This window comes from Rhipicephalus microplus, chromosome 8, assembly GCF_043290135.1.
Source record: "Rhipicephalus microplus isolate Deutch F79 chromosome 8, USDA_Rmic, whole genome shotgun sequence".
NCBI classification, from domain to species: Eukaryota; Metazoa; Arthropoda; class Arachnida; order Ixodida; family Ixodidae; genus Rhipicephalus; species Rhipicephalus microplus.
In genome coordinates, this window is record NC_134707.1 from 16,769,239 (window position 1) to 16,793,172 (window position 23,934).

Below are 23,934 nucleotides of genomic sequence, written 5' to 3' on the forward strand. Positions count from 1 at the left end.
CTATCAGTTTGATTGACATCATTAAGGTTGTTGCAATTCTTTGTATTAGTTGAACGGCTGGTTGCTTTTACATCTCAATATTTTAACTGTCTGTCCATAGCCACTGAATGGTGTCATTCATTTATTATCGCAATGAAATTATTTTTGGAAATCTAAAATACACAGCTACAAACTTTACCAGCCTTTGCAAGGTCATTAAGGGTCTAAGTGACTTTATGGTTATTATTTTATGGGAAGTCTCTCTGACAGTGAACAATTTTAGGGCGGGGAGCTTCTTGCAATAACAAATGCACTTCTACTTACAAATAACCTCCTTGAAGTAACTTAAAAATTGAAAAAGAAATTCAGGTAGTTCTGCACGGTTAGAACTTCCAGACTGCGAAGCTGTGATTATGATTACGGTGACTAGGTAATAAAAGTTATCATTATCATTTTGAATTATTCATTTCTGGGTTACCTTTTTACTACTACTACTACTACTATAATGTCAACGATAGCATATTAGACAAGGATAGCCTAATTGAAAAAAAAAAAGCATTGTGACAGTTGGTCGAGGCATGTATGAAACATCTAGAGAGACTTTGATGAGTGAAGTTCACTTTTTTTTCTCTAGTGCCGGCGTCGGTCGTTCCGGCACGTTTATTGCGCTGGACCGGATTCTACAAGGCCTGCGCAAGTATGACTCGGTGGACATCTTCGGAATTGTCTACGAAATGCGTCGCGAGCGGGTCTGGATGGTCCAGAATGAGGTAAGGTGGCCCATGCCGTGGTGACTTTCAAATCATAAATACCAGCTGAACAGAGCCAATATTAAAATTTTGAATTGTTGCTGTAAAATAGCAATGGCACAGTATTGTTGGGTACCTATTGTACATTCTGATACTGCAAAAACTGTGGCATTTCATACTCTGGTACCCGTTGTTTGAAGGGCATCAATTTTTAGTTTCTTTCATTGGACTTGTAACCTCTCGTTAGGAATACATTATCACAAAAAGAAGCTAAGCCCTGTGTGTTTCCAAAAAGCACCAGGCTATAACATTGAAGAAAACTGATAAACAGATTCTTGAAATCGCTTCATAGGATTTTTACTGGCTCAGAGTTGCTCTTAAGTCAAATAAATAGGGAACAATCCGGTCTTTATAAGCATTATAGATATGAGAAGGAAAGACAATGTTTCGTGTTATCACTTTGCAGCAACAGTACATCTGCATCCATCAGTGCCTGATGTGCGTTCTTGAAGGAAAAGAAGACGTTTTAGACTCTCCACGACCCGAAGCGCATGACAACCAAGGTTTTGAGGGTAAGTAGATTGCTGCATGCTCAAGCATGCAAATTGTAAGTTGTACAGAGGCTGAAAGTGCAACATTTATGCAAATAAAGTGTGCTATAAATAATGTACAGATTTTATCTTGCATGGTAGGTTTTGAAAAGCATAACAAATAATAACTACTCAAGTTTCCTTTTCCTGGTAAAATTTCTGCAAGAAAAGTTAATAAAGAAGCATTGTCATGAAAAGTTGGCGCAGTGTCATAGTAGTGGGTGCTTACCTGCACAAGTAGTAAAACCTTCTTAACCTACCCAAATGAAACTTTCTTTTGTCTTCCTTCAAAGCAAGATGAAAACAATCTCAACTTTGCCATGTAGTAATGATTATTTGCTCCACAAATTGTAGTGCGTACTGTCATTTCACAAAGCTGTCCATGCAGGACTGTTTTGACTTCTAAGCAGAAAACTCATAATGAAACAATTTGCTAATAAACTTTGTAGTGCCAAGTATTCACTAGGAAAATTTGCACGAAATTGAGTTGTTTTGTTTTGTGAACCGATAAAATCTAATAGCACCTCGTTCATTGTGTAATTATGCTACACTACGAATTGTAGAACCAGGCTGTCGCAACATGTCGGCACACCTAGACATGTCTGCTAGCTGGTTCGGTTCTCTAGGTTGATACTGTTTTCAATGCACGTTCAATGCAGTGGGTAGGGTTCTTCTTGATAAGGATAATGAAAAGCAATGGGCACAAAAAAAATAATTTGCACAATTGAGGATTTGGAAGTTGTTCAGTGAACGTGCACCATGTAGTACAAGTTTTAAAGTAGTAGTGGTGTACTACGTCAAATATTTTTTAACATGTGGATAGAAAACTGCCTTTGAGGTAATGCTATATCAGTATGATTTCAGATTTTTGATTATCATAACCTTCTCCTGCAAAATTTTATCTACTTTCTTAACACCTGTGTGACATTATGAGATTACCTATGCCCTTGTTTGCAGCTTCATTCCACTACCTGCTGACTAAGTGTGTTGCTTACTGCCACTGACCAAATTGTGAAGTCATATATATGAGCCCTGCCTGTTCACGATGACATTGGTATAAATGGTATAAAGCGAGCTTCTGTGATCCGGAAGATGGAAACAGAATGTGTCACGCATGTAGTGTCAGTTTAAATTGCACTTATGAGTGCAGCATGTGTCAGCATTTCACTGATGATCCGTATTGCTCAGAATTGAGGAATAAGTTTAAGAAAGCAGCTTCAAGCTTAATCTATAGAGGCTGCAATTTATTGTGGTTCATTACATTTATCCTCGCCACAGTTGCGATTTTGTTGTATGATGCATCTGGCACACCGCGATCTTGGCCGGAGGCAACTACTGAAAACTTTGGGCTGCTAGTACGAGCCAGATTGCATGCACTAATACTGGGAGTTTGGGATCACACGTCGAAATACGTTCTCAAAGCCATGTCCATCTTAGTGGATGAATAACTTGACGTATACCAAAAGAATTAAACACAGTGTGCTGAAAACAAAATGAATTGATTGTGAACATCATTTATGCACTTGTGTTTAAGTTTGTTTGATTAATCATCTCTATATACTGCCTTTTAGAACTTTCTGCATATTAAGCATGAATACTGCCTAATTTACCAATACTGGGCACCCAAATGATCTTTATCATTGCCTTCTAGATTTAATCAAAATGAATAGGGAAAGAATGCATAGTTCCCAAGCCAGAATTTTTTTTTCTATTGTTTGTTAAATAAACTAGTTAATGCGGTACAGTTTGAGGACCACTTTTGTACAGTTTTTTTCTGACTATTGAAAAAAAAGCACCCTGCATTTCTGGTAAAGTGAGAATTCACGCATTTATGTTGGCTTCATACATACTTAGCTGCTGTGATGTCCTTTCTCCCTCTTTGTTCCTCTCTCTTTATTTTCAGCCCGAAGCTATTAGCCCGCCGCTCTGTAGCTCTGCAAAACACGGTATCTATTCTCGCGATCTTTCTAGACTGCCTCCTCCCGAATAGCCTGCAAGTTTACTTTCCAATACCTGCATCCCGAAACATGCTCGAATCCGGTGTCATATTCTGAACCCATGTCTATGGCGATGCTTTCAGGCTCTTTCACTTTCCTGTGAGGCAACGTACGAGGCTATTTTTTTATTGTGGCAACAGAAAGTTCCCTTTGTCCTGGCATGTCTGGTGTGCACTCTGTTTATTATATTGTTTTTAATTATTAGTACTTAGTATCTAAAAATTTTATTCGTTATTAACAATAGTAACAACGTCAGAAATACATATGTCCCTGAGTCATATCAAATTGAGTAAGTTTAACTAAGTGGTTTGTGCATGAAAGAAAGAAATGTGCCCGACAAATGCTATCCGCACTGCAGTTTTCAACACTGTCCATTGACACCTAGATATGTGAATATATTTCTGACAAAACGTCCGTTTCCTAGAGGTATTGGATCGTACTGTGCAATGAAAGAAACTTGATGATAGATCCACTCTTATTCCTATCTTCGCATCACATCGGGTGCATGGACTATAGAGTTTCCTAAAGTGAACTAAGAGGGCCTCACACTGCAATCGTTCAGCAGCCATGTAAATGATGGGTAGTACACGGATTTGCCTAGTCTTCGTACTTGCGAGCGGTGTATCCAACTCGTGGCTTTTTTGTATTTTGTTTCGAAAGAAAAAACGAGCCCTTTTGAACTTGGTTAACTTGGTGAATACGATTTAAAATGGTAAGTTTAAAAAATTAAGGTGGTGAGGTGCAGCTGCTGAGCATTTGCTGATTTTTGTTTTGGAGAAAAGTTCTCCAAGGCTCACGAACATACAGAGCCCAAAGTACGAAGATCAGACAGATACATGTACTACACATAATTCCCGTGCTCACTAAAGCGAGTGCGTTTGAGCTCTCATAAACAGCAGCGCAAGAGTTCCCTCTGGTGTATATTTAGGAAACTCTATGGCATCAACAACATATGTTCAGTAACATCACAACTTCGATTAATGCCCGTTGTTGTAATGGGCCCTGTGAAAATGTCACGCCGAAGCATCGCCATGAGGTGTTTGGCGATATGACCCCAGATCTCCCTCTTACACTCCCATCACCCAAATTGTGTTAAGTGAAGCATGATGCAAGATGCATGCTAGATTTACACTGGAACTGCTGGCTGAATTTTAGTTTGCCTAAAATATTTTTACCACCTACGTTTCATACAGTACCATCTTTTACAGATGTAACTATGATGGATTGAAGAGGGCAAGACAGATCACCTATACGTAGACTTTCAGCTCACTTCATTTTTAGCACTACCTCAATGTTGCACAAGTTAATATTTGTGGCACATATAAATACCATATAATCTTTTTTTTATTTATTATAACAGAAGTGCTGTTACCAACCTATACATATACGTCATTTTATTGTACACATCATTCTAAAAATACACTAAACATAACTGCAGCTAAATTCCACTAAGCAAAGCAATGCATAACAGTACCTAGGCACAGAGACAATGTTCATATTATCACAATTATCCCAAACATCAGCCACACATTCTCAGCACGGTGTGTTGATTCACCGCAGTGATATTATTCGATACATGTAGAAGGAAGAAAGGAAATAAGAAGAACAAGAATTTGCAGCATGGTAGGGTGATAATAATATATCGCAATGGATTGTCTACATTATAACTGAAGTATGTTGAATTCTGAACAGAATTGCGCTGATGCGTCACAGCAGTATTGTAAACCGTTTAAATAACAGCTGTGTTGGTCACTCGTTTGGACAGTATTGATGTGACACAATATGGTCATACACATTTGCATACTTGTAGTGTAGACCAGATGTTTAAAATAGAGGCGTAAATAGGAGCGTGGTTAATGTGCAAGCCACAAGTACTATGTAGGTGGATATTTGATTGCCTTCATCAAGCAAGTCACTGCAATAAAAATGCTCAAAATTAAGAAGAATATAGTGACACCATCTTCATGTTTTTAGGTGTTTTATTGCACTGTATATATGATCATCAATTCATAGAAATTCAATTGAGTGGTTCTGTATATCAGGGGCTCGGGACACGATGATTGTAGCTGATTCTCCCGAAGTAATGATTCGTAGTGCATGGCGAAAATGAGCAGTATCCTATTCATATAAGTATGTGCTTGTGTCGTGGATGATTGCTGTTGTGGATACAGAAGCTTGCATGATTTTGCATTGGGACACTGCAGCATGTGCCAACGGTTTTTGGTGCTTTGATGTTTCTGTCACTTTCGCGATACCGAGCAGTTCGCTTGTAACAGAGTCGATCGTAGCGGTAAGTTGTCTTCTGCATATCGCCGTAATCCTGTGCTGCCAAATTTAAAAGGAAGTTGCTTCTCACACCGAAAAATTCCTTATCATTATGCTTCGCTCTGCTATCACAGAGGAAGACATTGAGTTCGTTAAACTGAACATTTCACTGTTTCCAATAATATCTTGTATTAGTGTTTTATGTAGATGATCGACTGTACTCATGAAAACGGAAATGTAGGCACGCGGTATAAAGATGTACATGGCCATTATAATTGTATTTTTCATAGTTGTCATTTCCAAAGCTTTTAGACCACACATTATATTCGTAAACTTCAGAAAACTCATTGCCTGTTTTGCAATCCTTATATTTGCAATGTATGCAGACATGTATTTTTTATGCTTCTTCATTTTCTTGTGCGAACAATGACAGATAACAAAATTTTTTAATTAAAAAGGAATAACAAGTTTTGTTTCAATAGCGACACATATATAACGCTAAGATCGATCAACACAACTTTTCGCAGTTATAATTGTTTGTAACACTCTACCTGACCCTCTTTGATTTCATACCTATGTTTTAACGTACTATATGCCATAAATTAAAGATTTTAGATATTGTTTAGGTTAAGCAAACTGCGCCACTTCCTATAGAAAACTGTGCTGTCTACTAAATGCAATCGTGCCAACATGCAGTAACAGTGAAAAGAATTATTTAAAATTTGGCTATGTAATTTGATTTTTTATTAGATGTGGAAACATTTGTAATTAGTTGCCAGTAACTTTCACTTTTAGTGATCTCAGTCCCAGCTCTGAGTTTGCTATTCCTCTTCCAAAATGATTGATTGCATATCAATTTATTTGCTTTTAAGCATCACCGTCTCTCATCTAGACTACTTTTGCATTCAGAAAAACACAAGAGCTTCATTTTCTCTTTTTTCCTCTTTCTCTAGATGACGAAGGGATAGCCGAATCTGGAATATGACTTCCCTGAACTGCAACCCCATTACGATTCCTGCAAGGCGACTTGTTCGTGCGATATACGCAAGCCAAGACGACGTTGTTTCCTTCTAGACTTCACTCACTTCCTGGCCTATAGACCCTTGGCTGCCATATTGCAGTCGACTCGGGAGCAATAATGACCACTCCCTCATCCTACTGTTAACTATTCCTGAAGATGTGTTCGTTAGTTTGTAGCCAAGCCAAGGACAACAAAAAAACAGTGCTGTGTGTGATACAGACTGCAAATACACCCACGATTTTTTTTTCACAGTGCTGTGACCTTGGAGGTGATGTCGAAGAAAGGAAGAGAATCTTCACACTATCCTTCAAGGCTGAACTCTTTTTGTGCTTGTGTTCGAGTGTGTACATGTAAATACAACGAGTAATTTATCGCTAAACTTTATCTTTGACGGGCCAGAACTTTGAGTGCATACAACAGTATTGTGTGCAGGACCCTCTGTGAATGCTGAAGGCAACTGGAATGTCGAAAGGTTACGTAGACGAGTGGCAAGATACTCAATGCTTTTGACGATATTCTAAAAGTGATCTAAAAACTTTCACACACTTCGAAGTGCTGTTTGCAGAAGTGTTTGAAATGGTAAGATGAGAAGAGTATGCCATCGAATTAAAAATGTTGTCCTTGTTAGAACATCATATAAATCTTGTTTTTTGAAACTAGTGTCGATTTTTAAAACAATTCACGTGTGTGAAGATGTGTAAGATGATGCCTATCATAAGAGAACTGAATGTTAAACAGTTGTGTTCATTGTGAGTATTATAATTTATGAATCTCTCCAGTGAATGATACCATGTTCTATGGTATCGTGTGTTCATGCATAGATTTTCAATATGCCTAATTCAGACCGTCATATCGAGAGGAAGATGAGTCTATGAACACTCAGGAAAACTGACTTGAGCCCTCCACTTGAAAATAACATTGTGAGCTTAAACAAATCTTTCTAAAAAACTCTGCTGCACCTGCTGCCCTGTATGTTATTCACTTCTTGGGGAAGATTGATCTTTACATCGTCTAAAGTTTGCCACCGACTCGTTCAACATCGTCACAGGTAGAATTATATAAAAAAATTTTCACACATTGATATACGACTTTACAACTGGAGTAAAAATAGATAAATTACACGGCTAAATATAAATACGGCATCATGATGATAACTTCTAAAAGGTAATTTAAAGGAAATGTTGTCGGCAATGGTACATATAATTTTTTATCAGTCTCAAAAGTGGATGTGTAGCGATGCTGAAATGAGACAACACTATGTATCCCTCCGTTTTCTAGAGTTTATTCAATGTAATATCCCCTGACTAAACTTGAGCTCAACTTTAACTAACTTTTTATGAATATAATTTTTGTGCATTGTGAATAAGTGATGGCAACTACAATCGATTGACAATAACAGTATAATATTTTGGTGTGCTTTTTCAGTTATGAAAAGAGGTTGATCTCACAGATCAGTGGGCTGTATTCTGGCCGTGGCAAAGCAACTGCTGGCCTACTAAAGTTTCCAACTTTTCCTACTGAAATAGTCTTCTTAACACAGCACTTCATGTGTTTTCTCGCAGTATGAGCAGTGGGCAGCAGTTCAGTGATAGGAGGTACGCCCTTGTGCAACCTCGAGTAATGCGAGACATGGCACCCATATGCTTGTGAAACGATTGCACATGCTGCTGATGTCACAAATCATGTTTTTAACATATCAAGAATACCTAATGAGCTTATGTAATAAGTACAGTAGACTTGTATGATAGGCTATCTGTTGGGAATGTCGTGTTTTCAAGTGTGCAAAACTACCATGTATATAATCTCTCACTCCTTTTGCAGAGACTAGAGAAAAGAGGATGCACATATAGGCCTGCTAGATTTAAGTTCGGCAACAATTCACTATCAATCATATTAAAAAGCTTTTGAGAAACCAGCGCTCCCTAAGGGCCGCCACGAAGTCACTTATTCGACTTACTAAATTAAAAAGGGTGGTATGAACAAGACGATAGAATAAACTAGCATATGTTAGTAATCGAATGATAGTGTAGTATATCTCAATAACAAACAGCAGACTTTGATGTTGTCAAGAGCAATCGCTACACCCACCCCTGCGGTCTCGTGTGTTGCACAGCACACAAAATACGTCTGTGTGTTGTTTTGGTAGCTAGTAAAAATGAAGTAGACAGTTGTTTGTAAAGTTTTCTTGATGAGAGTTATCGTTTAAATGGCAGCCATGAGAAAATTTGCTACACAACTAGAAATGAAACAACTACAGCGATAATATGGCACCTTTGTTTGAACTGTTGAACCTTTCTGTTTTGTAACTCGGCTAAAATTGACACAGCCTTTGTTACTCGTTTGCTTATTTTCTTTATATTTCTTCCTCTTTTGAAGGAATATTGAAGTTATTTTTTTTTTTCAAATGTGAGGGCTTCAACTTTCATTACGCATGGAAAGCAATGAAAATAACTTGTAGTTTACCTTGAAGGTACTTGCGTGTACATAATGTTACATAGCCCAGTCCCTTTTATTCATCTATATACTTATCAGCCCTTGGCGCAGCATGTAGGTACGTGCCTTTTCTGTTGTGCTACAAAGGAACGCTGCATTCCTCTCTGAAATGTACAAAAAATATAGTAATCCGTTTGTACTCTTTCTTCGCAAGTCAAGATTTCCCATTTAAATATTTTCCCTATATCTCAGGTTTACTCGTCTTTGCTTAGCACATCAGGTTAAAATGTTTTTTTCATGAAGCCTATCTTCTTCCTCAAGATAGGTTTTCACCGAGTTTCTCTGAAGTAAGACATGGCAGTTAACGGAGCTGACCGGTGTCAAAGGTTTTTCAAGAGAACTTTAAAGTTGAAAAACGGCTGATATGCTGTTTTCTAAAGTGTTCTCAATGCTGTATGTATATAGTGGCACTCTTTATTAGAGAAACAGTAATTTGTGTCACACATAATCCGTATGTTTCGGGGCAGGTCTAGTAGTGTGCTTTAGCATCAGTGCAGCATATTTGACCCTGTCTGAAGATATCAGTAATGTATAAGACTGAGCTGTTGTGCTGCTTCCTGAAAACACAGGTATTGGATTATATCAGATATACACTGGCACTTTTCGCAGGCAGGTATGCTGGTGACGTGAATCGGCAATGACAGCAACACCCGGCCCTCTTTAGTTGAAATTTGTATTCATTGCCGTCTCAGTCGGTCAGTTGATTGTTGATTAGGGATTTTCGGTTTTCCATTTGCACTTTCCCTTCAGCGCTGTATAATCCATACTCCAGTCAGTCAATGCCTGATGCAAGAGCACTTATTGATAAGTCGTGTATTGTGAAAGCACGGATAAGAATTGAAAGCAAGTCTGTGTGCATATTGCCAGTTGCAGGTTCGGGTTAACTTAGATTACTCAATCTTAAAAACAGTCCTCTTATGACACTGTTCAATGACTCTGTCATTGAACTCCAATATGAGGAAGCTCCAATGACTTTGTGGGACTCATTGGTGCTCAGCTGATTACTGACGCTTGTTACGTTCCGTTATTATAAAAAAATGCAGCTGGTAGCCATTTCAATTTAACTATGCCACTTTTACCTAACTATATAGATTACAAGATCTTTAACTGAATAAGGGCACGCACACAGACACGAACACTAGAGCAAGAAGCTTGGCTCTTTGTTGTGTTCATTATCTCGCTCTAGTGTCCGTGTCTGCGAGCACACCTTTATTCAGTTATAAGATTAACGAATACCAACTAGCCCACTTATCCGTGATACTGAAATAGATTAAAACAACAAGAAGCACATTATGCTGGCTTGTGGCATCCCGTTACATTAATAATGCTTTAATACCATAACTCAGCTGTAGTTCATGCAAATCACGAATGAATGGTCTGGTTAACTATAAGTTGCACCACACTTTGTGCTTTGTTGCTTCGCATGGGGATAAGGACGTAAATTCCTAGTCCTTGTCACCCGTAGTCAAATTATCCGAACTAAGACCGCTGGTCCATTTCAGTTGTAATGAAGTTGTGAGTCAACTGTACATACACTGAGCAGTGCAATTATAAAAACGATGTTTGCTATGTCTTCCAATTAAAAAGTGAAGAATGTTGTTTGTTTTACAGATGCTATAAGTACATTTACAATCTAACCAAGTGACGCTAGTAATAGGTAAATTTAGAAGCAGGAGTAGGTCTTGAAATATGTGGCGCTATTAAATGTGCACAATCTTTCCTTGAGCAGTTCACATCATGCTGTACTGCCTCGAGGTTAAATTTATAGCTGAAGTGTTTAAAATAGTGTAAAAATGTATCTGCTTAGACAGATTGCAACTGTTTGTCTTTAGAAAGAGGTGGCTATGAAATAGTTTGTATAGCATCTTGATAGATTATCGTAATCTCAAAAATATGTCGAGATCTACTTAGCCACATCTGAGTGGTGCTGGGAACACATACTATTACAGTATTTATGGTGTGCTTAAGAAGCTGAGATAAGTAAACTCAAACTCCAGAAAACTAGCTCGCAACCACCTTTATAGCCAGCTTACTACACCACTTTTGTCTAAACAATATTGTATTCAAATCTGCTAGAATGGTTCTTACAAATATTAATATAAAATTTCCGTTGATTTAATTGCTGTCTTCAACCTTTTATTGCTAAATCCTCATGGGTATCTAAAGAATATTCGCCTTGCAATTCAGATGCTGGTACCTGCCGTGAGCTAATATATTAAGGACATCACGGGTATGGTAGCATTGCTGTCCAACTTATACAAAAATTGTTTGTCCTCAGTGCTGCAGTTATTGCAAAAGTTTTTGTCGATGCCTTCATTGTTTTGGCTGATCATATAGTCTGATAATGCATGAGGTATTCTTGCGCTACTGGCCAATGATTAGAAGAAGGACTTGGAAAGAGCTACTGAGTGCTGTAATATGAACGATTCGAAAGCTCATCAATGATGTCAAACAGCATTTAATCAAAAGCCAATTGTCAAGTGCCAACACTAGCTGCAACTGTAACTGTTTAAAGCTCAGATATTCTTGTTTTTCTATCATGAGAACAAGACAGAGTTTTTGGGCAGTTTAGAAAAGCTAATGGCAGAGCAGTTTAGCTTGTGTTATTAGATAAGTGTTGAAATGAAACACTAAGATATACACTTCTTACTCTTCTCACTTCTTTGTAATCGCATTCGAAGGACTATGAAGAAGACGTTTTTACACCCATTGTCATTGTTCGTGTTTCAAATGTAGCCCTAACAAATGTTGATTATTTTTGTTAAGTTTTAAGCCTCATTTGCATTCAGTTCACCTTTTCCACTCATTTTTGCAGTACGTCTGCTGGCTTCTACATTTCTACTGTAAATTTCGCCCAGGTTCCCCTTGTGAAGTTTCAGATTTCATACTGGCCGTTACCTGTTGAATACTTTGACAAGCGAATGCAAGCATACGAGATGGGAATGAATGAACAATAAAAGTGAATTGCTAAGTTATCTTTGCGTGTATTTAATTGGTTCTTGTGAGGAACAGAAAAGTATACTGAGCATGCCATGCACTATAGGATTAAATTGCCACTTGCACTCTAGGACATAGCCGGGAATTTTTTTCGCGTGGGTATCTCCTTGAAATGGTGATTTTCGCTGTGTCATGGCGAAAAAAATTCGGAGAAGGGAGGGGGTAATGAGCCCCGTTTGTCATGCCCTGACTACGCGCAATAACAAGCAGGCTCCCGCCCGCAGTGTTGTCGGCAGAATTTTTTTTTCATGGGAGGGAAGTTCAATCATATTTGTATGTTTTAGCATTTTTTCCCCTATACATCACATGCAAAAGTGAAAATTTTTTAGGTTGTTGAACCCCCCAACACCCGCTCGCTCCGGCTACGCTAGTGACACCTTGTGGGGCAGAGTGGCGGACTTTGTAAACTTCACAGATTTATTAGATGCGGAGCATCTTATACTCGCGCCTTGTAGTGCGCCGTCCGCGCCGTCCGCGCCGTCCACACCGCTTCTCGAACATTCGACAGCTGACGCGCGCGCATGCGCCGTCGCGCCGTCGCCCACTCTTCCACCATCTGTGCATCCCTTCCTCCTCTACACACCGCGCGCGCTTCACTCCTCCACCATCTGTGCACCCTTCCTCCTCTACACACCGCGTTCGACATCTACAATTCTCCTGATTCTCCAGTGGACGCGCATGTGGCGTCGCGCTTCGAGAACATTCAACAGCTGACAGTGCATGCGCCGTCGTGCTGTATATATACTCAAGGTCGGCGCTCGCTCGCTCAGTTGCCGCTCATCGGTTGGTTTGTACGGCGCGTCGACGTCCAAGGTCGCGGTGAAATGAATTCCAACGAATCCACAAACACAATGATCGACGTCCCTTCGACCAGCGCCGCCCTTTCGCATACGTGTGTACGTGTTCACTCATTTAACACCCCCTCCTACAACCACGTTAACCAATTTAGCCATCGACCCAAGTAAGTCGCAATTTAACACCCCATTTCACAACCACGTTAACCAATTTAGCCATCGACCCAAGTAAGTCGCACTTTAACACCCCGTTAACCAATTATATGGTCCGCATCCTCCTCAGTGTTCCCCCGAGGGAAGCTGCGGGCAATTTTTTTTTCTTTAGCTTGTCCTTGATTGATCACTTAAAGAAGTGAGGCCCTGAACTAAAATACTGGTTTGCATGCCAGAAGTATTGTCTCTCTTTCAAGTGCAAAAAGTTGGAAGGCGCAAATGCTTCGTGGCGCGTCTAACTCGAGAAAAAAAAGACTATCGTCTTTAAAAATGGCTCCTGCATCTTCCCACGGGGGGAACGCGAGTAAATGCATCGCAGAGCTACCATAGCAGAGCGGTGGGGCTATCGCGTCAATGTTGCGTCTACTCGATTCAAGCAAAGTGTGAAATCAAGCGAAAGCCAAGTAAAGACGCCCTTGACTGTATTCCGAATGCGCTTTCGATGGAGAGGAGTACGGGGGATAGGACCGCAAAGACGCCCTAGGCTGAATTCCGAACGCGTGCTCCGCTGCTTAAATACATACCGCCCGCCTTCGAGAGAGACGAGACGAGGCACGAGACAAGCCGAGTATCCGCAGTGGGGTGTGGATGGCACCGTACGAAGCGCGGCCACAGAACACCTGCGCGGCATTATGCGATTAAGAAATGCCCAGCATTTAAAAAAGGGAGAGGTAAACCCACGTAATCACTTGCGTGTGGAGAGGCGTGTTGACAGAGGATAATCCAGCACGTGCAGTCTTCAAGCAAGCTGCGGCGGTGGAGAAAGTACGGGCTGTACGCTATATCTAAAATATTTAGCACCGCCGCGGTGGTCTAGTGTCTAAGGTACTAGGTTGTTGACCCGCAGGTCGCGGGATTTAATCTCGGCTGCGGCGGCTGCATTTTCGATGGAGGTGAAAATGCTGTAGGCCCGTGTGCTCAGATTCGGGCAAATCCCAGGTGGTCGAAATTTACGGAGCCCTTCACTACGGCATCTCTCATCTTCATATGGTGGTTTTGGGACGTTAAACCTCACATACAAATTACTCAAATCAATCTAAAGTATTTGGCTCATCCAGGTAGTCACGCTGCTAACGTCCCATGCCTCGTAGATTTCTGCACAGCTGATTGTGCGTGTGTGTGACGTCGATTGATGGCCGAAACATCGGTAAAGTGAATTGAGCGGGAGGATATTAGCTAGGGTACAATTTGTCTTGTAGGCCACATGTGATGTTTTATAAAGTTTTATGAACATTCGTGTCGAGTTCAGGGTGCCGTCATGATCAGCATGCCAAACGCAGCAGCACTGCGTGTCATATAATGACACGCAGCGCTTCTGCGTGCCACAAAACTTTCAAAATTAATCCAACCCCACGCCGCGAAAGCCTTCGGAACAGCGAAGTTGACGCCCTTCTTCGTCAGGCTATTGCATCTTCTACGCGTACTTTCCGTGACTGAAAACGACAGCATCCCGTAGCAAGGGCATGTCGCCGGTGCCAATCCCGGAGGCCATGATGTACGTCGGATGTTTTTTTTTTTTTTTCCTCAGGAGCACGAGTAGTCTTGGTCGTTCAATTAGAGTGAACTCACGAAGAAACGACGCCCTGTTTTATACTGCATGGAAACCCTCACTGGCCTACTTGCTGCAAACAGGTGGATTTTCTGACGTCACATGCAAGTTGCGCTCTTTGCCAATTCATTGAACGCAGACGCCCTGTTTTTCGATATCAGTGCAGTGTGTATTGCTGTAATATGACTTTTATTTCACCGGCCGAAAGTTGGGCCAAATAAACAGTTTCATCTCGGACATACGAGAGCGGCCTTCGTTGACGTGACGGCCACGTGACAATATGATAGTTAATATCAAGAAGAAGAAGCGGACATGGCCTCGGCACACAGTGGTAGGCAGTATAACCGCCTGCTCATTAAGGGTAACAGACTGCATCTTAATAGAAGGCAAAGGCGCGTGAGAGGGAGGCGGGAATTTGGTGGGTAGATGAGATTGAGAAGTTTCCAGTCATAATGTGGCAGCAGAAAGCACAGGACCGGGATGATTGACGGGAAATGAGAGAGGCCTTTGCCCTGCAGTGGTCGCACGCGGGCTGCTAGTATCGAGTGATATAAACGCGTGCGTTCTTATCTATGAAGCAATAAAATATGTTGAACAATGAAACAACAGTAATCCCAGGAGGCCTTAATAAAGCATCGAATCGCCGCATCATGAATGGTTGATCGACGACAACTCCGGTTCGAGAGAAAATAAGTAATAGGAAAACTATCCATGCAATGTTGTATGCGACTGGCGGACTTTTTAAGGGTCGCTTTACTGCACATTCACTGGCGTCATCCTTTCTTTCAGTTTTTTTTTTTTTGCTGATAACTCTGCCACCGCAACCATAATCTGCTATCCGTGCCAAGCTTCGCTCGCATATTTAAATTCTTGGCGGCACTAGCCATTGCTCAGATTTGAAATGGTTGTTCTTAAAGTCCACCCATATCCATCTGGCGCAACTGCTGGCCAGGGAGTTGGGGTGGTGACTGGCTTTGGGCTTCGGCGGGTTTTACTATCGTTAAAAAGCCGTCATGCCATGGGGGTTGCATCACCACCATTTTGGAAATCGGGTTGGCGCAGGCTACTCTTGCGTCGCGACACAGGCGCCACGTAGTTCCAACATAGGTACAGTGCACTGGCCAGAGGGCGCTATCTAGCTCTTGTTCTAGTGTACTCTTGTAATTGCTCTCGCGGACCGAATGGGGAGATATCCACCCAGGTGTGCGTTGGAACGCGAACCTAAACAAGCCTCGGGTTTTAGGTATAATGGTAATCTGGTTATACTCAATAGAAATAATTAGGAGCAGGTTAGAGCATTTGGTGAAAACCAGAATGAAATGAATAGTGAGAAAAATAAGGGCATTCTACCGTTAAGGTTAAAGTACTAGGGCTGTAAATTCGCGTTTTCTTTTTCTATACTAATAAAGATTTGAAGTGGAGGCTTTAGGCCAACATAAAAAAAGGAAAAAAATATTTGTCCTCGCACCATCACTTGTCCTCGTGCCATCATGAATGAGGCCCTCATGTAGCATTTAACCATCTATCTTCAGCCTAGTGTCAAAAAAAAAAAAACAAGATGACGACGTGGACCTCGACTTTATTGCGAACAAAAGTCTCGTTCTGAGTGCAGAAACGCATCCACTTTTCTTCTGGAGTGGCTGGCCGTTCCCGTCTTTTTTGCATAATGATTTTTACCGATTTAAAGGATGTCCGGTGAAGCCTTGATTTTAACTCAGTTTCACCATCATCGGCCGATAGGGGCATAGGCCGGCGAACTCATGAATCGACTCACTCGGACTCGCTTAGACTCAGATGGGAGTCTATGTGCGTCCGGTTGAGTTATATTTCGGTGAGTGTTTCAGTAAGTTCAGCTTAAGAAAAATTTCGTGAATGTTTGTCCAAGCATGTCCAGTTCATGGAAAATTCCTTGAGTGTTTGTCCGAGTCAGTCCGGTTCAAGAAAGGTTTTGTGAGCGTTTGTCCAAATTAGTCCACTCCAAGAATAATTCCGTGAGTGTTTTCCCAAGTGGGTCCGGTTCAACCATACTCACTTGGGTGTTTCCGTGGGTGTCTGTCAAAGATAGTCTGGTTCAGGAAAAAATCTGTGAGTATATATTTGGCCAAGTGAGTCCGGTTCAAGAAAAAGTCCGTGAGTGTTTGTCCAATTGAGTTTGGTTTAAGAAAAAAAGTTTTTGTGTTCGTCTGAGTGAGTACGGCTTAGGAAAATTTTGTTGCGTGTGAGTCTAAGTGAGCCCTAAGCGTAAGATATATTTCTTGAATGAGTCTGAGGTATGTTTATTTCGTTTTTTTTCCAACTGTGAATATATGGGCTCTATGAAAAATGTCTCGAGATTAAACAAGACCGCAAACGCGATTATGAGTTCATCGTACATCGCACCAAGTGCACACATGGAAATCTTCAGATATTAGGCCCTCTTGTGTGTTGATAATAAATACAACATTCCATGGCTAAAGTTTATCGCCTGCTCATAGTTTTTTCCCTTTCTCTCGTGAATTCGGTACTGCTGTTGCCGGAAGAAGTTCGAATGAATGGTGTGCCCATGGCGGTTTTTGTCGTTTTCATGTTCCGAGTGGCTTGTTTTCTGCTACCATGCATATCTACGTTCGAACCGCCACTGTCGTGTGCTGTTTCCAGCGCCACGGCGGCCACAGCAGCATACAAGCGGCGGCATGCCACAGCGCTGTGCTTCGTTTGATGCGTTTTCGTTCCCGGTAGATTTCAAAAGAAGGTGAATTGGTAGTAGTCGTGAGAGAACAGTATAGTGTTAGAGCGCCTTCTCTTTCCTTTTTTTCGCCAGATTTCGCGACCCTCGGGTGAGCGCAGCCGCATCAAATTCTTGGCGAAAAAGATAACAGAGGCGACGAGCCCGTTACACTAAACTGCACGCGTGCCGAGAGGGCCACTTCGCTCACGAAACGCTGACAGCTTATCAAGCTCGGGCTAACGTGGCGGCAAACCTGGTGGCAGCTTGAAAAAACAGACGATAGCAGATTCCACTGCAAAGGCGCGATCGCGGAGCGATGCCTAATGCCTTGTTACGCTATTCTTATCGTCCAACATTTGCAGCTGGTTCATCGCGTTGATAAAGCCGACGAACCGTTGCTCTGACCACTTGAGAAGCACGCAAAGCATTGGCATCGAAAAAGGCGCCGTTCCGTGATTGCTGCCCTGTGTGAGCGGCCGGCAACATCTTTCCAAATCTGCGCTTGTTGCCGCTAGTGGCGCCTTCATGAGTTAGATCTGCACGGAGCCTATAGGCGATGGATGGATGGTTGGATGGATATGGCTGTACAGCCTCCTTTGGCTGTACCCTTTAGATCGGGCGGTGGCTAGCGCCACCAAGCCGTAATACTTAATGAACCCAAAACTATGTTTATTTATTTTTTCCTTAAAAAGTGAGTTTGAGGATTCGTACTTTGCAGTGAAGAGTTTCATTTTCACTCGTGCCTTGACTTTAGCCACCAATCATATAACCTCCTTCTAGTTAAGTCTACTTGCTTTAAGCAAGTAGACTTAACTATTTGCCCTCCCGGTCCCTAAACCCCAGTGCTTTGAAAAACTCTGCGCCATCATCCTGAACTATAGGGTGAAGCCCTTTACAGAACATTATCAAGTGTTCGGCAGTTTCTTCTTCCTCTCCACACGCACTGCATACTGTGTCTACCCTTTCGTATTTGGCCCGATATGTCTTCGTTCGCAGTACTCCCGTCCTTGCCTCAAACAGTAGAGAACTACCCCGAGTATTATCATAGATCCTTTCCTTGGCAACTTCCTGCTTAAAAGTTCGATAGATCTCTAGTGCGGACTTCTTAATCATGCCCATTTTTCACATGTCAGTCTCCATTTCCTTCACTTTCTTCTTAACCGATAGTTCTTTTTGGTTTGGCCACCTGCTGTTTTCTAAGTATTTACCAGTCAACTTCCTGGTTCGCTTCCTCCATTTTGTATCGACATTCTTCATGTACAAGTAGCTGAAAACCTTCCTAGCGCAACGCTCCTCCTTCATTTCTCTCAATCGCTTCTCAAATTTTATCTTGCTGCTAGCTTCCCTGCCCTCAAATGATGTCCATCCCATATCACCTTGTATTCCCTGATTTGGTGTATTCCCGTGAGCTCCTAAAGCAAGCCTACCTATTGCACGTTGCTTAATTTTTAATCTTGCTTGAACTTCTGATCTCATGCACAAGACCGCATTGCCGAACGTCAGCCCAGGAACCATGCGCAAAGCGGTGACGACGCCACCTGCCGCCATGGTCCAGAAGCGTTGGCACTCTTGGGCATGGCTCGGGCGAGCTGTATTTCTGGAAACGTATAGGCTAGTGCACGGAAGGATGTGTTTTTCATCATGATGTAACGCTTCTGTCGGCATTCAGCTATGTCGAGAACTAACTGCTGCGCTGTCGGCTGCTCAAACACATACAAATACTCGCGCCAGGAACGCACTTTCACGAGTTTCTGGTTACGCGCGACCGTGTGCTTTTGCGGCTGTCCGACGCGGAAGGTAAGCAATCACGCTTTGTTTACGGCTGTGTTAGCGCGGTTACCGTGTTTTTATTCCTCCCTTTATGCCACTACGTCTTTAACGAGCGCTATTAGGTTTGCCCTCGATCACGCCGCGTGCATTTTAGACGTCACAATAGGCCTGCCGACCTCGGCGCACGCATTTTACCGCCATTCTTGAAAAATCCGGTCGCTCGACGTTCCGGCTCTGCACGTGCAACCTAACCTCTGACTTCCTCGCAAGGTTTCAAAAGATTTCCGGGATATAGAAAAAAAAAAACGTTTTCACGGTGTGAATCGCTCCACGACCGAGAGCGATTAGTCGAAGACCTTTGCGGGATCGAGCTATTAAGTGGCCATAGGCGATGTGTTAGAGCTATAGTGCGTGTAGATGGTGGGCGGGTGGATGCAATACTTTATGGCTTTCCGGCAAGGCGCGTGTCGATCGTGAACAGCCGCGTTTCTGTGCATCAATAGTGCGGTGACGGCGCGAACGTATATCTATACATGTGAATGCGTAAAACGCGCATTTGCTGCGGCAGACGTGCCTCCTTGTAGACGGAGCTGTCTACAAACCACCACCGCTACGCATTCGCGTGCATTTTTGTATAGCGCTCGGACTTGAATTGCTTGGATCCCAAGTTAGTCCTCCGACTGTAAATTTATTATGAGGTCAGAGTGAAGAACATAAACCCAGGTCTGGCATGTTCGGTCACTGGCACCTATATGCAGTGCGCAGCGTTCACTTTCATAAGAGTTTCACTGTCGCTGACGTTTTTATCGGAGGATAACAACGTCGTATCACAAGTTCAATGCCACCTTGGATATTTTACAGCACCCTTTTAAAGCGTAATTATGCGCACGAAAAAAAAGTATTTCATGCCCACTTCGACAATGCGTCTTTCGTGCAGCGCATGTTTCATTTCGGATAATATCAACGCCCGATCACGTGGCGTGTTCGCCGATTCGAATATCGCTTTGGTTATTTTCACAGCTCGCTTGGTCTTCGTCATATTATACAATATCCTCTGGGATCGAGCATGTTTAGGGTTACGCCATTGGCCCTTTGTAAGCGCTGCTGATTTCTCGAAACCATTGAAAATTAATTGCCACCTTGGTTCCCTTTTCAGCTCGTTTTCGAAGCGGCAGCTGTATATCTCCCGCAGCTCAGGTACATGCAAGGTTATAATATTTTACGAATCAAAACTATCTTATCATTAGGAAGCACGCCGTGGTGTGGGACTCCAGATTAATTCCGGCCCCCCTGAACTTTTTTAACGTGCACCTAAATCTATTTTAAGTGTAAGGTGCAACCACGACAACAGACGCCGAGCGAGACTTACGTTTACATTGAGCGTCATCCGACCGTACTCTTGAAATACGCAAAACGAAATACGCCCTCTCTGCCATTCTTACACCTAGATCATAGCACAGTGTTACTACATTTAGCTCCCATGGAAATGCAGCTGGCGCATGCGAGAACTGAACTCAGCACTTCGATCCTAGCTAGCAAGACCTAAACGTATAAACGCTAAGCACGAACACGCAGCTTAAATCTTTTTACATTGAGCGGCGACGAGAAGTCTACCGCCATCAGCTGAATGAAACAGCTGCAGTGCTCACGGTATGGTATTTTAACTCCGCCGCTCTCGTATTACAAATGGTTGTATTGGAAAGTCGCTGCCAAATCTCAAAATGTACAGCGGCTGTCTATTTGTTTTAGCTTCAGTTCACAAACTCGCTTCCTTTTCACATGAGTCCGGACCCTGCGTTCCCCCCAGTTAATGGTTGTCAATACTGTGCACGACACAAAATCTGCAAAGTGACAAGTCTCGGGAATTATCAGTGAACAGCCGTAATCCACTTTTCATGCATCTGTTCCTCGCATTTCTTGCATTGGAAACAGTAGAACTTGATGAGCAGTTTTCAACTATTCGTCATTTTTAAACTCCCGTAGCAGCTCACAATGCAGCAGGATGCCTGCTTTTCAGGATGATGGAGCGGCGCCCATGGCGAGCAAAATGGGCGATTAAAGCCCCTAGGGACACGTTTTCCGCGCGCTCAATGCGCAAACCAACCAAGCAAGCGTGGCTCGTCCGAGTGACCGGAGTTATGGCCTTTCTCCGCTAGGGCGACGAATGGCGCTGTGCAAACTTAAGCCTTAGGGTTCCTCGATGCGCGCGCCCCCTTGGAGCGTGGAACGACTCGCTGAAGGGGTGAGTGCCGCCTTCCGATCGGCGGCCGCCATTGGGCTCCCCCCCGTATCGTCGCAGCAGGTTGAGTGAGACACGTGCGCTACGTTTTCTCGGGCAAAATGCCCGGGTGTTGCGCGCCAGAGTGCACAAACCACTCGCGAAATGGCTACAGGATGTTCAGATTCCCGAAAGATCCGAAAAGGCGACTCTTGTGGCTTGTAAAAAATCAGGCGCGACAAGTGACAACCCACGGACCATTCGCGTCCCTGTACGTCACAGCGAGTGCAGCAGCACTTGCGCCCCCTGTGGTGGGCCTCGCGCCCGATAAAAGCTATCACACGGGTGTTTCAATCGCGATCAAATCTGATGCGACCGACTCTCTCACGCCAGCTGCAGAAGGGCGCAAATCACTGTTGAGAAATTTGATCCCGATCAGGCTGAAATGCAATCACCAGTGCACCGGGTGCAATACACGTTCACTTGCAAGCCTTGTACATGCCGCATTTAACTCGTTCATTTTGGGTAGCACGAAATGCGTTCTTTTTACTGTTGTACACAAGCTGCGATTGCTCGAAGATGTGCGCCTACGTTGTGCGCTTGTTGCTGCCGGTGCCTTCAACTATTTCTTTTAGGGGCTAAGCCCCTTACGCCGTGGGTCGTATGTCCCGTGTCATCGTAGTCGTAAAGGCCGGTTGCATTGTTTTAAATGTCAATAAAAATGGTGTTACAGCATATTCACGGAGTGAATGATGATGAGTGGGGCGAGGCGTCCGTCCGTGCGTTTGTCCGTGCGTCTGTCTGTTCGTCCGTGCGTACGTCTGTGCGTCCGTCCGTGTGTTCGTCTGCGCATTCGTCCGTGCGTTCGTCTTCTTCGCTTCACTCATCATCCTTCACTCCATGGATATGCTGTGACTTTTCTCACGACAGCACGTATTTTATATTTTGTTTTTCAGCCAACTAACAAATAGCAAACTATTTTTGCACTTTTCTCGATAGCAAACAACACACAGACACATTGAAAGGTCATGTGACCTAGGTGCGTGTGTTTCACATGTTTAACTTACATACACTGTTACCGACTAGTCGAAAAGGATGCTAGTTGAAGCTTTTAATGTGGCTGGCGTCGATTCTATTTTTCCGCTGCGAGCAACTCCAGGTACTAATGTCACTTCAAAAATGAAGACTAGAAATCTAAGCCCTTCACACTCCCGATGCGAAAACTTTGTATTTCTCTCGTGTTATTTGACTACCTCATGTTTTGACGCAACAAACTCAGTATGCAGTCGCGCAACACTCGTTGGCTGGTCATGTGGCTATAGGCGGTTTCCGGAGAAGGCATCGTAGTGGTGGACTCCGTAGCAGATGACGCGGTTTTCTACACCCTCCAAAATGAGGGAGCGGGGCGCGCGCATCGAGGAACCCCATTGCACTTGTCTTCCCTATGAGCATGAGGTTGTTGTTGCTGAGACACGATGTGTCTCTTGAAAAAAGTCAGTTTCGCCAGAAGGGCAAAGCAATGAATGCGATAGCAACATATTCGAATGCAGCGAAGCAAGGCTAGCATATTTAGGAGAAATAACATTTGTAGTGCACATGCGCTTGCTAAGTAACAAAGTTTCCTGTGGCCCGGCCACAGTAGATGACCACAACAAGGCTCGTACGTTGTGACGGCGTTGATGAGGAGCGCATGCTGGTACTAAGGGCAATTCAGGTGGCTCTTCGAGGCCACCTGAAATTACTCAACAACGTGTTGATGATTTCAATTCTTTTTTTGCTTTTGTGTTTACTCATGATAATGGCATTTTGCCCGAGTTTTCTACGTCATCATTGCAGCGGCCGATCGATGATGTGGTAATTAGCGAAGAGGGTGTCCTAAATCTTTTACTTAATATAAATACAAGAAAAATCCCCGGCCCTGATGGTATACCAAACGAATTTCTGTACAGATACGCTGAATGGGTGGCTCGCTTCCTTACAAAAATATTTCAGTCGTCCCTGCGCAGTGGCTCTTTTCCACTAGCGTGGAAGCGGGCTAAAATTACCCCTGTTCACAAAAGTGGCTCCTCACGGGACGAGCGCAACTACCGTCTTATTTCGCTTATCAGTACATGCTCAAAGATACTCGAGCACATTATTAACAAACACCTGATGTCCTATCTTGATACGCACAATCTATTATTTTCGAAGTAGCATGGCTCCCGCCGAGGCTTATCTACAACTACACAGTTAATCGAATTTGTTCATGATCTTTCAAAAACTATCAATTTGCGTGGTCAAACTGATGTGGTATATTTGGATTTTGCAAAGGCATTTGATAAAGTGTCGCACTCAAAGCTCCTGTTTAAAATTGACAAAACGTTTCAAAATAACAACTTGACAAAATGGTTTTCATCCTATCTCAGCTGCCGTCAGCAGTTTGTTCAAATAAAAAATGAACAGTCTAGAGCAGTTGCAGTTATTTCTGGAGTTCCCCAGGGGAGCGTGCTGGGTCCCCTTTTATTTTTGATATATATAAATGACCTACGAAACCGCGTTACGGTCCCGATAAGGTTGTTTGTGTTGTTCACACAGAATCCCGACACAAAATCA

At 42.8% G+C, this 23,934-nt stretch overlaps 1 protein-coding gene across 3 annotated transcripts in view; it reads left to right on the top strand.

Annotated features, from left to right (window-relative positions):
• Ptp10D (Protein tyrosine phosphatase 10D) overlaps positions 1–12,069 on the top strand; it is a 168,889-nt gene extending 156,820 nt beyond the window's left edge. For 2 of the 3 annotated variants that reach the window (XM_075871177.1, XM_037416307.2), the window contains 3 exons: positions 614–749; positions 1,195–1,300; positions 6,534–12,069. In XM_075871177.1, coding sequence (XP_075727292.1) covers positions 614–749; positions 1,195–1,300; positions 6,534–6,565 — 274 coding nt within the window. In that variant the 3' untranslated portion in view covers positions 6,566–12,069. Of the gene's footprint in view, positions 1–613; positions 750–1,194; positions 1,301–3,221; positions 3,265–6,533 lie in introns of all 3 variants that reach the window. The other variant, XM_075871178.1, reaches the window with a different exon arrangement.
• Positions 12,070–23,934: the final 11,865 nt, after the last annotated feature.